Source organism: Notamacropus eugenii, chromosome 3 (genome assembly GCF_028372415.1).
Source record: "Notamacropus eugenii isolate mMacEug1 chromosome 3, mMacEug1.pri_v2, whole genome shotgun sequence".
In the NCBI taxonomy this organism is placed as follows: Eukaryota; Metazoa; Chordata; class Mammalia; order Diprotodontia; family Macropodidae; genus Notamacropus; species Notamacropus eugenii.
The window spans coordinates 314,794,388-314,810,392 of record NC_092874.1 but is presented as its reverse complement, the minus strand read 5'-3'; the positions used below and the strand labels follow the sequence as shown (position 1 = coordinate 314,810,392).

The 16,005-nt window shown below is 39.8% G+C and overlaps 1 protein-coding gene across 1 annotated transcript in view; it reads left to right on the top strand.

Annotated features, from left to right (window-relative positions):
* Positions 1-16,005, top strand: part of LOC140496668 (stimulated by retinoic acid gene 6 protein-like) — a 127,467-nt gene that overhangs the window by 36,091 nt on the left and 75,371 nt on the right. The window contains exons 3-8 of the mRNA XM_072596733.1: positions 1,597-1,697; positions 3,199-3,329; positions 4,820-4,940; positions 6,929-6,974; positions 11,442-11,570; positions 15,748-15,818. Coding sequence (XP_072452834.1) covers positions 1,597-1,697; positions 3,199-3,329; positions 4,820-4,940; positions 6,929-6,974; positions 11,442-11,570; positions 15,748-15,818 — 599 coding nt within the window. The remainder of the gene's footprint in view (positions 1-1,596; positions 1,698-3,198; positions 3,330-4,819; positions 4,941-6,928; positions 6,975-11,441; positions 11,571-15,747; positions 15,819-16,005) is intronic.

Genomic DNA, 16,005 nt, shown 5'->3' with positions numbered 1-16,005 from the left:
GAAATGGCTAAAGAAGTTGTGGTACATGATTGTGATGGAATACTATTGTGCTCTAAGAAATGATGAAGGGGAAGATTTTAGGCAAACCTGGAGAGACTTAATATGAAGTGATACAAAGTGAAATGAGCAGAAGGAGAACAATGTACAAAATAACAGTAATATTGTAAAGATAATCAATTGCGAAAAACTTAGCAACTCTACTCAATACGATCCATGACAATCTCAAAGGACTCATGATGAAAAATGCTGTCCATCTTCGGACAGAAAACTGATGAACTCTAAGTGCAGATTGAAGTATATTTTTTCTCTTCATTTTGCTTGCTTTTTTGGCAACATGGCTATGTTGAAATATGTTTTGCATGACATTTTATGTAGAATAGGTATCACATTTATTATCATCTCAAAGTGTGGGAGAGGAGTGAAAAGAGAGAATTTGAAACTGAAAATAACAATAAAATTTTAAAATAAAAATCCCAACAAAACTTTTCTTTTTAAATACAAACTTTGCAAAGAATTCCCTTCAATCAAATGCTTCTCCAGGCCCTAAAATACAGATCAAGCTTTTCAGTTATATCTTTTTGGTTAAAAATAAGTGTCTTTCTAATTGGACCTTATTCTTCTAGGTCCATCTGTTGCTACTGTAACCCAAGTTTCAAGCCAAACCTAAGGCATTTTGTACGTTGCATATGTATGATTTTGGTTTGATAGAGAGTACAAAAAAATACGGATGCATAAAGGCTGCAGTTGAGGCAAAAGCTTTGGAGAGGATCAACATTATTTTGTTTCAAATGAGACTCATGTGGTTTCAGACTCTTGGGGAATGACCCCAGAAACAGAGAAACAAAGACAGAGAAACAAAAGATAGTCAGATGGAAGAAATGGGAGACAGCTCAACCCGTCTCTAATTTCTAGCTCGACTCCTTAAACTTTGAGGATTGTCCCCTTGTCTGAGATTCAGGACTCTCTCAGCTGAGCTGAGATCTCACCTCACTCTCATCCAAAGAGTTCATTAACTCTGTATTCTTTCTGGTATATTCTCATCTGCACAGCTTCTCTAATGTCCGCTATTTGCAAGGATCAATAGGTTTACTTGCTATTTGCTATTCATGATAGCCTTTTAATGTAATTAGCATTTTAGGAGTTAAAAATTCTACATTTCAACTTTTTTTTGCTTTCTTTACCCCAGGATCACAAACTATGAACAGAGTGGTCAGAGGAATCAAAGGAGAAAATAATGCTTGGTCTTTTTTTTTTCCTCATGGGCTACAGTCTGCTGTAATTGGAGGGAGGTTAGGAAGAAGAGGAGAAAGATGAGGAGGACAAGGGAAAGCAGATAAAGGGACAGGAAAGAAGAAAAAGGGGGAGAGGCGCTACTTTCTGGGAATGAAAAGGAGGAGGGCAAATGGTAGAAGTAGCTGCTATTTCTTCTACTTTCCACCTACTCAGGATAAACTTTAATTTCTTCCCAGTTAGGCAACAGAATAATTAAGGAGTTTTACTGTGCAATGCATTGCCCTCAGAATGGGACAGAACATGATTTTCTCTACTCTAAAAGTAAGCATGACCAGTGCCTTTTTTTTTTTTTTGTTCCTTCAGTTTTTCATAATTATGGTTCTGTCCTTCCTCCAAAGACGAGTCCATCACAAGCAGCTAGATGACAAGTCGCGCCTTCTCGGTAGCCGTTTTGGGATTGTAATGTAAGTTGGACAAAGGTTCCACCTAAGATTTCATGCTAACTTTTCCCTCAGAGTATGTTTGCTCTTAAGTGACTACATTTACCAGGAAGCCATACATGAAAGAATCCAATATGGGAGGTCATATATTCCGTAAGTTCGTCTGATATCAATCACTGCAACTAAAGATAGAGGGAGGAAAAGAAAAAAACACCATACCTTGGTGTGAATAACTGGAATTACAATAAATTAAAAAACAAGAATAACTGCAGTCACCCCTCTCTCTCATTCACACTGCCTTTGTGAGTGCTATTGACCTGAATAAATCACATAGAAAGAGCCAGAGATTACTAACAGATAGCCTGTGATTCAATGGTGTCATCCAGATGTCAAATCAAGGAAGTTCCATAGTATATGGATCCTCTATGGAACATTTAAGGAAGGCTATGGGTAAAAATAATGCAGAACGAACAGATTAGGATTTGAAACATTGATGAGCACATCCACATAGATGAGATCAGAGATCCATTTGCATATCATGTGTGGCCAAAATGTCTCTCCCCTCTCCCCCTCAAAAATAGCCATAACAAGAAATAATTTCAGGCAATCTATCTCTCTTTCAGCATAACAGAAACGTCCTCTTGGCTTTCCCATTGATACTGGCTGCTCTCCTTTTATCTACTACAGTAAATGGCATGAAATTCCACTCACATTCACTTCCAAGTATACTTGTTTTTAGTCATTTAGTAGTGCCTGACTCTTCATGACCCCATTTGGGGTTTTCTTAGCAAAGATACTGGAGTGGCTTGCCATTTTCTTCTCCAGCTCATTTTACAAATGAGGAAACTGGGGCAAACAGAATTAAATAACTTGCCTGGGGTCAGACAGGTAATAAGTGTCTGAGGCTGAATTTGAACTCAGGTCCTGCTGACTTGGGGTCCAGCACTCTGTGCACTATCGTGTCACCTAGCTACTCCAAGTCTACAGGGTACACTTTACTCTGCATCCTGATGGCACAACCAGCAAGCAACTATATTTTTCTTACCACCCAAATCTAGCCCCCTTTAAGCCTACAGGTCTAGAGTTTCATAGATGCTCTAGAAGTATTTTGTTACTCTCCATCAAGGAAGTATTTCTGCTAATTTTATCATTTTTAGTGTCAGAGAGTTTGATCAGGGAGTCTGATCAATACTGAATGTTTACAAATAAAAATTGCTGGCAGAGATAAAATTCACTTGTCTCTATTAAACCCATTAATGTGTTTCAGCATCTTGGAACCTCCAGATCCAAAACTTTGCTATTTGAGGAAAGTGTCAAACTTCAAGGATTGTTTCTAGCAAAAACAGTTTCTTTACCTTCTCAGTTTTAGCCTTTTCTAATCTAGGATCACCAGGAACAATTAAAGCAATAGAATGTGAGATTCTTGTTGAAGCCTTTAATCAGATAATTTTGTCTGTAGGGGAAAATTGCTGCATTAGATGCTAAGCATTTAAAGACCTGGCTCACACAGCAATTTTGTTTGCAGGCCCCTGGATTTCATTGGAACATTCAATAATCGATGGTCATATGGAATTGCATTTGGAGCTGCAGCCAACAAAGTCATGTTCTTATTTTCAGAAGGCTACCAGCCCCTGCAAGTACCACAATGGGCACAAGGTAGTGAGGTTGTTTTTGTTGTTGTTTTTAACTCACGTTGGTTTCTTCTCCATTTAGAAAAATGCGTCTGCTCTAGAGATCTTCAGAAGTGGTATCTATCCTCATTTGTTGGGAAAGGCTCAGCTAGTATGAAAAGTGAAAATTAAGTCCCATCATGAGTTCTTCCTACATCCATGAAACCATGATAACAATCTTTCTTGGATTTCATGCTGTTTTACCCAGGATGACAGTGGCTTCCTTACAATAGTAAATGAAATAAGGCACTGAGTGCTGAATTCCTTCCCATTAGTGATTGTATGTTATCTATAAGTATTGATTTGCTTTGATTTTACCAGCTTACAAATGACTTTTATTAGAGAGCTATGATGGGTGAGTATATACCTAACATACGTATTTCCACCCATGCCTCCATTGCTAGGCAAACCATAAGAAATAACTGGGAGGTTTTTAGAGAGTCTGTGGATTCAGAAATGAATGGTGGTTTAAAAACTGTTAAAAAATATCAAGAACTTACAGCAGCTTGCCTGCCCCTAGCTATCCATCCACAAACTGCTTGAATTTGTTTTCTACTCTGATTTGTTAATGTAACTTAAAATATAAATTTAAAAATTTTCAAAGTTCTTCTACGTGTGTGTATGTGTGTGTGTGTGTGTGTGTGTGTGTGTGTGTATGTATGTGGAACACAAGGTAAGAATACTGGACTTGGAGTCAGGAAGACTTGAATTCATATCCTGCCTCATATACTTACTAGTAGTGTAAGCCTGAGTTACTTAACCTCTCTTAGGCACAGTTACTTCAACTGTAAAATGGGCATGATAATAGCATCTCCCTTCCAGAGTTGTTGTAAAGATCACATGAAAGAAGATTTGTAAAAAGGATCTAGGACAGTACCTGACGCATTGGAGGAGCTGTATAAATGCTGGCCATTATTGCTATTTAGTTGATGAGTCATGTCCAATTCATGGTGACCCCATTTGGGGTTTTCTTGGCAAAGATACAGGAGTGATCTACCATTTCCTTCTCTAGCTCATTTTACTGATGAAGAAACGGAGGCTACCAAGGTGAAATGACTTGTGCAGGGTCACATAGCTAGTAAGTGTCTGAAGCCAGATTTGAACTCAGAAAGCGGAGTCTTCTTGACTCCAGGTCCAGCACTCTATGTATCATGGCACCACCTAGTGGCCCCATTATTGCTATTACATGTTGCTTTACAAGATCTCAAGCTTTTGACAAAGTCTAGTGCACAAGGGAAGATTGTGTGGTTGCTTATAGTACCAAAATGCTCGTTGACTTCAGCTGGAAAGGAAGAGAAAGAGGTTAGTCTACATGGAGCTACATTCACTCGTAAGCCTAGTCATGGAAACTGATGCCTGGGTTCATTCATGTAGTCTCCATGAAGCATTAGACTACTCTATTTAGAAATGATTGTGGTCATTGTGACAAAATAATGTAATTAAGTCATTAATACCATTTACACTTTCTGTTCTCAGCTATTGTGCTCCTGATAGGAGGCATTGAAGTCGGACTCTCACATTTTCCATTTTTTGCCTGCCTTTCATCAGATTTCCGACTAATAAGTTCCATCCTTGGATTTATCTACTCTCTGATTTGGTAAGAGGCATGATATTCACACGTGGCTCCTTTTAACAGTCCTGGTAGCAGCACTAACCACAATTATTTTTCATTTGTCAATAACTGAGTAACCTCCTTTGGAAATCAGGATATCTAAGGTGAGAATACATCTCAGTTCTTATTTGAATATTTCATCAATATCTCATTTTCTAGCATCTCTCACTCACTCACTTTTTAGATCCCTATTGCCTCTAAGGGTAGAGCACAAATGGAGCCTAACTTTTAAAACCCTCTACAATCAGCCTGTGAGCTATTATGTCTCAACATTATCCCAGTCTCCTTCACGCACTTTACATCACAGCCAAACTGGACTACTGTTTCCTGACTTCATTATATCATCTCCCACTTTTGTGCATTCCTACAAGCCATGCCTTTTACCTGGAATGTATTCCCTCCTCATCCCTGCCATTCAAAATCCTTCTCTTCATTTAAAATAGAGGTTTAAAATATTTTATTTGTATCATGGACCCTTTTGACAGTCTAGTAAAATCTATGGACCACTCTCAGGAAAAAAAAAAGTTTTCAAATCCATAAAATACATAGAATTAAAAAGAAAATAACATATTGCAATACAATTGTCAAAAATATTTTTAACAAGTTCATGGACCCTATGTTAAGAACCTCTGCTTTAAAGCTTAACTTAAGTTTTAACTCTTCTGCATAGTCCTCCAAAAATGTTCTCTGTCTCCTCAACCATTCCTAGAGTACTTTGTCTGGATAGCTCCATGTAGTGTCAACATGATATTCACATAGCCTGCTGTGGCTATGAATATGCTGGCGTAATTCTGAATCACAAAACATAATGGACTTTTCACATGGAAGACAGAACCGAAACATTTATTTAAACATCAGAAAATCAAATCCATCATAGCAACAAAGAAATCGATATACAATAGCAATGCAAGGGGCACCAGCAAAGCCTTCCTTCTGCTAGGGCCTTTCCACAAATGAACACTCACAGCTCACTACCTGCTTCCTCTCTTTCCCTCAGCTCTAATTGCTGTGTCCAACTTCCTCTCAGCTCTGCGCCACCCTTCCTGCTCCACCCGTTCAGCAAGCTACTCCCACTACAGCCTCATATAACTCAGGCTTTCATGTGACTCAGGCAGGTCACATGGATTTATTAATGGCTGGGAAAGATCTTCCCCTTATCCAAAAGTACACCCCTCCTTCCCCATCACCCTCTACCTTGTATTATTCTTGTCTTTGTATATGCCACATCATACTTCCCTCAGAACCACCCCCATATCTCACCAAGTAATCTCTTTGGAGGCTGGAACTTTTTTCTTCTATGTTTCTGAAATTAAGTAGAATGTAATTGTGACAATAAAATTCCTAAATAGAGCAATGAAATACAAAGCAGAAGTAAACAGCCCTGATCTATGACCCACCGTAATTGTAAGGCTCACTGTTTGAAAATACAGTTCATTAGAGACTCTGCTGCACAGGATAAGAGCTAAGCCTACAATTTCATTCATATACAGACCTAGGGGAGGAAATTCCCCCTTTCAGTAAAGGTTGTCAAAGTACAATCTTAGAGGGTTGCCCAGAGCATTCAGAAGTTAAATGATTTTCCAGTGTCTCACAAACACTAAATGTCAGAGGTGGAATTTAAATCCAGGTCTTTCTGGCTTTGAGACCAACTTCCTAACCACCATGTCTAGCTACCTCTCCATATAGGACAGGGTGAAAGTGAAGAAGTGGGGTGCACATACAATTGTAGTCCTGGTATTTCATTTCTTTTTAATTTGATATTTTAATACTGTTCCTTGTCCTACTCGAGATAAACATACCATTTCCTTTCTCCAGATCTCAGAATCTAGAAAATGAGGAGATTGGACAAGGGGGTCTTCAAAGTTTCTGTTCTAAGGTTCTGTGATGCTGTGAATCATTCTTTCCACAAAGGCGTGCTAAACTACTGAGGAGAGTATAGTAACAACTAAAATTGGTGGTGTTGTTTTTTTCAGGTTTGTCATCACAATCTTGCATATTGTGCAGTGTCCACACGGGCAGGTAAGTCAGTCCAGGGAAGGAGCAGTATTTTCACACATTCATTTGCCCTCTAAATATCAATTTGTACAAATGGTATTTAAATGAATAAAAGAATGAGGAATCAACTGTTTTCCCTGTCTTCGTCTGCCCATTCCTCATAAAATGTTCAGAATGAAGCCTGGATTAATCAATAGACCAAGATCAAAGCATAGTCCTCTAAGCTAAGTCAGAACTAAGCAATGATTAGAATGCTGGAATCAGCATTGACCTAGGCTCAAAGCTTGCTTTTGACGATGTGATTATGGGCAAGTCATTTAGCCTCAGTTTCCTCATCTTTAAAATGAAGATAATACTTTTAATACAAGGATACAGTGTGGAAATTCATTCCTTTTAACCCTGTCCATAAATTTGTTTTTTTTTATTGTATTTCACTATAATTAATTCCCAACTTATATTTTTTAATTGTTCATGTTTTAAAAGATTATTTTGAAGTGTCCACAGGTTTCACCAGACTGTCAAATGAGTCCATGAAATAAAAAGGGTTAAGAAGTCTTACTCTACTACTTGCCTTAAACGATTGTGTGAGACTGGAATGAGATGATAAACAAGTGTAAAACACTTGGCAAACCTTAAAGCATCAAAGCCAGTCCAACAACAGGAACACCTCAAGCCCAAGCACCCCACACCTAAGTGTGGTGCTCCCAAGTGGAAAGTTTTGAAGCTCAAGGACTTGATGCTGAGAAAGATGGAAAAGTCATAGCATGTGAGAGAGATCCAGAGCAGGAAAGTCCCTTAGAGGTCAAATACTTCAACTCCTTTATTTTTCAAATAATGGCACTGAGAACCAAAGAAAATTAAATGGCTTGTCTAAAGTGGCATAGATAGTAAGTGTCTGAGGCTGGATTGAACCTATGTCTTTGACTCTATATCCATATTCTTTCCACTGCATTACTTGAGCAAATTTAGACAACACTGTGGTGAATAAACCTTGGTGTCCTTTTCCATTACATGGGCCTAACTGATATTTGTAGTAGCCACCTACTGCCACTAGAAAGTGCAGTGGATAAAGTGATAAGCATAGAATCCAGAAAATTTGAGTTCAAATCCAGCCTCAGACTCTTATTAGCTTTCTGGCCTTGGACAAGTCAGTTAATCTCTGCTTTCCTCAGTTTTCTCAGCTGCAAAATGGGGATACTGACAGTGCCTATCTCCTAGGACTGTTGTGAAGATCAAATGAGAGAATATTTGTATAACATTTAGCACAGTGCCTGGTATATAACAAGAGCTATATAATTTATATAATGCCTATTCCCTTCCCTGAAGAAGAGATTTTGAGGGCTGTTAGGCTTCTTTCATGTGGCAAAAAATCTGGTGCTGATTCTATCCCAGCTCAGATTTACAAAGTAGGGGGACCATTGCTCACACAAAAGCTGACTGAAATTTTCCAGATTATAAGGCAAGAGGAGGTTATTCCCCAGGAGCTCAAGGATGCCTCCACTGTCCATCTCTATAAAAGTAAAGGGAATAGATTGACCTGTAACAATCACAGGGGATCTCTCTCTTAGTCATTGCTGGCAAGATTCTTACTAGAATCCTCTTTAATAGGCTGATCCTTCACTTGAAAGATGGTCATCTTCCTGAGAGCCAGTGTGGCTTCAGAAAGGGCCAAGGAACAGTCAATATGGTGTTTGCTGCCCGACAACTCTAGGAGAAATGTCAGGAGCAGAACAGAGATCTATACACAAGATTTGTAGATCTGACCAAGGCCTTTGACAATATTAGTTGTGAAGGCTTATGGAAAATTATGTCAAAATGTGGTTGCCCATCAGTATTGTATGTCAATTTCATGATGGCATGTTTGCCTGGGTTCTGGATAGTGGACAATGTTCTTGTGCCTTCTCAGTGAATAGTGTGAAACAGGGCTGTCTGCTTGCTCCCATGCTTTTTAGCATTATGTTTTCAGCCATGTTGTCAAATGCTTTCAATGAGGATGAACAAGGCATCAAGGTCAACTAACGTACTGATGGTAAATCCTTCAATTGGAAAAGTCTACAAACCAAGACAAAAATAGAGGAAGTGTTGGTACATAACCTTTTTGCAGATGATTGTGAACTCAATGCAGCCTCTGAAGCTGAGATGCAACAAAGTATTAATCAATTCTCTGCTGCCTGTGGTAATTTTGGCCTAATAATTAACACCAAGAAAACACAGGCACTCTGCCACCACCACACCATCCATATGTGGAACCATCAGTTATAACAAATGGAGAAGTTTTGAATGCTGTGGATAAGTTCACTTACCCTGGTAATGTACTTTCCAGGTATGTACACATTGACAATGAGGTTGATGCACGCATTGCCAGAGCTAGCTCAGTGTTTGGGAGGCCCTGAAGAAAAGTAGGAGAGAGAAGAGGTATTAGACTGATGACCAAACTGAAGGTCTACAGAGCCGTTGTGCTGACCTCATTGTTGTATGCCTGTTGTAGGACAGTCTACCAACACCATGCCAGGAAAACTCAATCGTTTCCATTTGAACTGTCTTAAGAAGATTCTGAAGATCACCTGGCAGGATAAGGTACCATACACTGAGGTCCTTACTCAAACTAAACTGCCAAGCATTCAGATTATGCTTCAGAGAGCACAACTCCAATGGGCTGGCCATGTTGTTTGAATGCAAAATGTATGCTTACCAAAAAGACTATTTTATGGAGAACTTGCATGGGGCAGGTGGTCACATGGTGGTTATAAGAAGCGATACAAGGACACTCTCAAGGCCTCAAGAACTTTGGATTTGATTGGGCAACATGGAAGACAGTGGTACAGGACTGCTCAGCAGGACATGCCCACATCAGAAAGGGTGCTGTGCTGCACCCTTTATGAGCAAAGCAGAATTGAAACAGCACAAAGGAAATATAGGATGCACAGATTTGGAGTATCCACCCCAAATATTCACATGGATCTGTAGTAGAGCATTCTGAGTTCATATTTGGTCTGGTCAGACACAGCAGGACACATTGAAAATTGATTTTATCATGGTGATGTCATTTCGGTCCTCTTTGAGAACAAAGGACAACCACTAACTAATTTCCTTCCCTATTACAGACACACATGCACACACGCACACGCACACACACACACACATGCACACACACACCAAAATATTTTCCTACCACCTGCCTATTAGAAATTCATTCCTTTGAATTATTCAGATTTTTTTTATCTTCAGGAATGAACTTTGAAAAGCAAAATAACGACAGATAAATAGATAAAATTAGATAATTAGAAATAGATTAATAAAGTAAATGAGATAATTAGAAATAGATAAAATTTCAAGTTCTTATCTGCTAACAGTTTAGAGGGAATTATGGTGGCCTGGCACGGTAGTCAAACTATTGCACTTGGAAGCGGGAAGACCTGGGTTCTAATCCTGTCTCAGATGTTTACTAGCTCTGTAACTGTGAACAAGCCACTTAACCTATTTGAGTCCCAAGCAGCACTCTAAGACTGCAAGTGTTAGAAGGCTGCAGTCAGCTGCAAATGACAGGTATTAGAACAATAATGAAATTACTAGTCTGGAGCTGTGATTTCATTAAAGAACTCTCAATGGGGAAACTCCTTTCACTGATGTAAATCAACAGCTTCTCTGTAGCTGACAATTGTCAGAGAGAGTAAGAGATTTGTCTCTGGTCCCAGAGCAAGCCCATGTGTCAGAGGTAGGATTAGAACTCAGGTTCAGAATCAGGAAGAATGTCTTCCTGACTTAAAGGCCATCCCACTAAGTACTACATCAAACCACCCCTCAAGAGAACAATGCTATTGATAATATCTCACATCTGGATATCAAGTTATATGGTTTATAAACCACCTTCACATATATTATCCCATTTGTTCCTTGGATCAAGTTCTCTTCTCAACATAAGAAGGAAGTGAAAAGATGGTGGTGAAGGGAGAAACCAAGTATTTATCAAGTACCTACTATGTGCTAGGCCTTGTGCTAAGAACTTTACAAACATTATGTCCTTTGATTCTCACAATATCCTGGTGAGTTGGGTGCTATTATTACGCCCATTTTACAACTGAGGAAACAGAGATCGATAGAGGTGAAGTGACTTCCCAGGTTCCGACAGTTAGTTAGCATCTAAGGGTAGATTTGTACTCAGGTCTCCCTGATTTGTACTCATCCACTGGGCCACCAATTCACAATGTCAGCACCAGAAGTCCTCAATTCTAGTACCAGCTCTGCCACATACTAGTGGCCTGACTTGGAACAAGTTTCTCTACCTCTCTGAGGCTCATTTTCCTCCACATAAAATGGCACTGGGTTGGTGGAGCAGAATTAGATGGAAAACCTCTAAGCCTCCTTTAATGAATCATAGCCAAGCGAGGGTAACCAAGGCAAACTTCTACCATATTTGGAGCAAATACTCCTTTCTTCTTATGTATAAGGCTTCTGAAGTCCTATATTTATCTGTTTTGATTTCCACTGCAGCTAATTGGGGCATATGAAACAGTTATTTTCTATTGGCCTTCCCTGCTGTGTCTGGCTTTCCTCTTGGGCCGTTTTGTGTACATGTTTGTAAAAGCTCTGAAGATTCATCTAGGTTTGGAGGCTCAAAATGTGAGTAGAACCCATCTCCACATCACATCATCTTTTTAAAAAATGGTCAGCTTTATGATTATCTATGCAAGATGTCTGTGTGCTCATGTAAGATATGTATGTCCACATATGTGTTGTCTAAAATATGGCTGGAATAAATATCCTTGGAAGCTTGCCCACCCCTTTTCCAAGGGAGATTTTACTTCCTGCCTGGAGAGAAACAAAGAAAGGGTCATGAGTCTCTAAGACGGGTACTGATTAAAATTACATCGCTGTCTTCTTCCCTAAACATTGACAGTGTAGGGGTACAATAGGTTGAAAACAATAGCTACTTTCTTGTCATTAGACTTTAATGGGTAGCCCTAAACTTATACTCACTGGCATGGATACTTCCCACCAAATGCTGGTTACTCAAAAGACTATCGAAATCATGAATGTCAAGAAAATTCATTTATCCAAGCAAAAAAGCAAAGAGAAATTGGAGAAGTTACCAAGATTAGAGTGTATCAGAAAAACACACAAGCAAGTGAACCCTTTTGATGAGAGCAGGATAAGATGCCAGCTTGAACCAAGGGATATCACTCAAAGAAACATTTTCTCTCCAAAGCATTTCTCCAGGTCCTTTTGTGTGTCTCTTTCCAAAGTATCTCTCAAAGAATGCGTTTCTCTGTCTCTCTCCTCTTTCCATATCGTCTCTCCACAAGGTATTTCTCTCAAAGAATGCCTCTCTCATATCCTCTCTCCCTTCCTTCCTCTCTCTTCTCTCTTCTCACTGTTTCCCTTTTCTCTGTCTTTCTCTTTGTCTCTCTTATTTTCTTGTTTTCTTTATCTCTCTTCTCTTTTCTATCTCCTCTCTTCTTTTTCTCTTCTCACTTCTCCCCTTGTTCTATTTCTTCTCTCTCCTCTCTTCCCTTTTCTATCTCTCTTATGTCTATCCTTTCTTCTGGCTCTGTCCCTTTATCTCTATGTGTCTGTCTCTTTGCCTTTGTCTCTATCTGTATCTCTCTTTGTTTCCATCTATCTGCCTCCACTGTCTGTCTTTCTTCCCTCCCTCTCTCTCTCTCCCTCCCCCCCTCTCTCTCCCTCCCTCCCTCTCTCTCTCCTCTCTCTCTCTCTCTCTCTCTCTCTCTCTCTCTCTCTCTCTCTCTCTCTCTCTCTCTCTCTCTCTCCCTCTCCCTCTCCCATTATATCTCCTCCCAAAACCTCTTGCTGCCTTTCATGGAGTCACCTAACATAGCATCAATATTCTCTCAACTAACTGGGCTTCTCAAAGTGCAGCATTATCCAAAATGCTGTGAATCACACATGAAAAAGATCTCCTTTACACACAATTACTTAATAGTTCCCTTGTTTATTTTGCTGTGAAATGCACTGACAAATTTGAAAATGAGTCATGGTCCCTGTGTGGGGAAATGGAAAAAGAATAAAAAATACTACAAAACAAGCAAAATAAGATACTGGAGTTGTTTTCCATTTCTTCTTCCAGGAAATATTTTCCCTATCACTTAGCATTCCCTTAATCTTTCTTGCCTCAATCAGACAAGTGGAGCTCATTTTATCACCTTCTCCCAATTAGGTGGTGATCCAGAGCAAAGAACTGATCCATATAAGCCATGATAAGGTCTTCCCTCCTTAATAGAGCAAACTCTTTCAGTTGCATCTGACTTCTTGTGTCTAGACCAAGGGTGGGAAACCTCTGGCCTCAAGGCCACATGTGGCCCTCTAGGTCCTCAAGTGCAGCCCTTTAACTGAATCTAAACTTCACAGAACAAATCCTGGGTTGTGGCCTCAAGGTCGCAGGTTCCCCACTCCAGGTAGGCTTTCCCACAACTCCATAGCATTTGTGTAACTCAGAAAAGGTCATAGCTAAGACAGGGTGACAGGGGCTCTGCTCTGGAGTACCAACTTTAGAAGGTACCAATGGGGAGCAATAAATGAAGCCAGCGCCTAGTTAGCAAGAATATTTTGTTAAAATAAGAAACTACTATACTATATACTGTATAGTATATACTATATACTATAAACTACCATAAGACTCATTTCATATCTCATCCAGGGAAGTTCTTGGCCTCTCCCCCACATCTGCAGCTTCCATGTGATGAACAGGGAATCTGTCACTTCTGCCCCCTCCCTAACGTTCCAACGACTCCCCCCGCCAGGTACATAAATTGTTAGTTACAGCTCTGGTCCCAGGTGATAGTTGAAGATATTCCTCCTGTGGCTTATGAAAGGTGGTGAATTCTCATTTAATCCATTAGACTTAAGAGGCAGCTTGATGTAATGAAAAGAGGGATGGGGTTGGAGTCTGAAGGCCTGAATTTGAATTCTACCTGCAAAACTTACTAGGTTTGGACACCATGGTCACTTAACTGCTCATTTTTAGTTTCTTCATTAATAAAGTGAGAAGGATAATGCTTGTTTCTATTAGCCAACTCACAGAATTTCTGGGAGGAAAACACCATAAAAATCTCAAAGCATTATGTCAACAGGGACAGGGACAAGATTTGTGATTTCAATTTAGGGAGAACTCCTAAGTGAGGTGATTCTCTAGCAATGTAAGTTGTCGTCTTTTCTTCAAATTACAGTCAGAGTTGCCCAGAGGTTAAGTCACTTGCCCAGGGACATACAGTCAGAGTGTGTCAGAGGCACCACTCAAACCCAAGTCTTCCTGACTTTAAGACTGGCTCTCTCTCCACTGGCTATCACTATCAATGCAACATTTAAATCAGTGATTATCCAGGTGCTATGGAGGATCGAATTTTGGCATTAAAAATACCTGTATTTATAAATTGTCCTTCATTGTTCATCTTACTCTTTTCTCACACACAGAGGATTTCAGTTCCTAGAAACTCCCAGAAGGACCACGAGGAAGGCGAGGGGGAGAAGATAAGTCTTTAGCTTTCCCTTTTTTAACATAGAAAAAGGGTTCCATCTCTATGACAGAAACTCACATTGATATAAATGCTAACACTTTGGCAATGTTTCAGTTCTTCAGTTCCAAGAGGGATATTAGGGAAATTAGGGTAGATGAGCAGACATAAGACCAGAGCATTTTTCTTTCTTATTTCTGCATAGGAGATAGAAATCTGTTGCCTATGGGAATTAAGGAGCTATAAAAAGAGGGAGGGAATAGAGAAAATGCTTCATTTGGGCATTACAGTAATTTTTGAAAATAGGGAGAAATCTCAGCAGTTTAGGGATATAAAAGTGACAAAACAATAAACTGCACAGGTAAGCAGGAGGATAATAGTCTCAGCAGAGGCATCTAGGTGGCATAGTAAATAGAGTATGGGGCCTAGAGTTAAGAAGACTGAGTTCAAATATGGCCCCAGTCACTTATTAGCTGTGTGAGCAAGTCACTCAACTTGTCTGCCTCAGTTTACTCATCTGTAAAAAGGGGTAAATAATAGTGCCTACTTCCCAGGCATATACAAGATATTTTCAGGATAGATGGAAGGTCACGTTCATCCTTCATGTTTGTCCTTCATTGCCGAAGAACACCATGCCATCAGAGAAATGATGACATGACTTGTACTTGACTTTGTTTTGAGTGAGGGAGGGCTGTGCAGGTCACCAGTCTCACTTCTCCTCCAGAGCCATCTGAATCCAGTGACCTGATATTCCTTAGGATAACTGGAGATGGCCCAGGATGCAGGTAATCTAAAAGTGGAGGAGGTAGCTAAATGACCAAGTCATCTGTGCTTGGAGTTAGAAAGATTTGGGTTCAAATCTGGCCTCAGATACTTACTAGCTGTGTGGCCTTGGACAAGTCATTTAACCTCTGTTGGCCTTAATCTCCTGGAGGAAGAAACAGCAAACCATTCCAGTATCTTTACCAAGAAGCCCCATGGACAGTATTGGTGTGCTATGGTCCATGGGGTCACAATGAATTAGACACAATGAAACAATCAATAATCTAAAAGAAAAGGCACTAGCTGTTCTCATCACTTCCTATGGGTTTAAACGATGGTGGGTTTTGATCTGAGTCTTGAAGGAAGTCAGAGACACTCATTAGCTTGACAGGAAGAAGGAACATATTCCAGGCATGGGAGATTGCCAGGACCAAAGCACAGAGATGAAGATGGAATGTCATAAGTAAGAAATGGCAAGTGAACAATGCAGCTGGATCATGGAGTGCAGAGAAGGGAGTAAATTATAAGGAGACTAGAAAGATCAAAACCCTTCTCCTTTCTTATAGGAAGAAAGATCCTTTCTGGAAGTTCATCAAGCAGAGCATGTGAAACAACTCATGAGGAAACCTCCAGAGCAGTAAGTAAGACAGCTATTTACACCCAACTTAAGCAGGCCATCTGACTTCTCATGTCTCTCATCATTCTTCCCTGATTCTTTTATTTAATTTTAAATTTATTTATTCTTAGTTTTCAACATTCATTTACACAAGATTTTCAGTTCCAAATTTTCTCCCCATCTCTCCCCTTCCCCCACCCCAAGACAC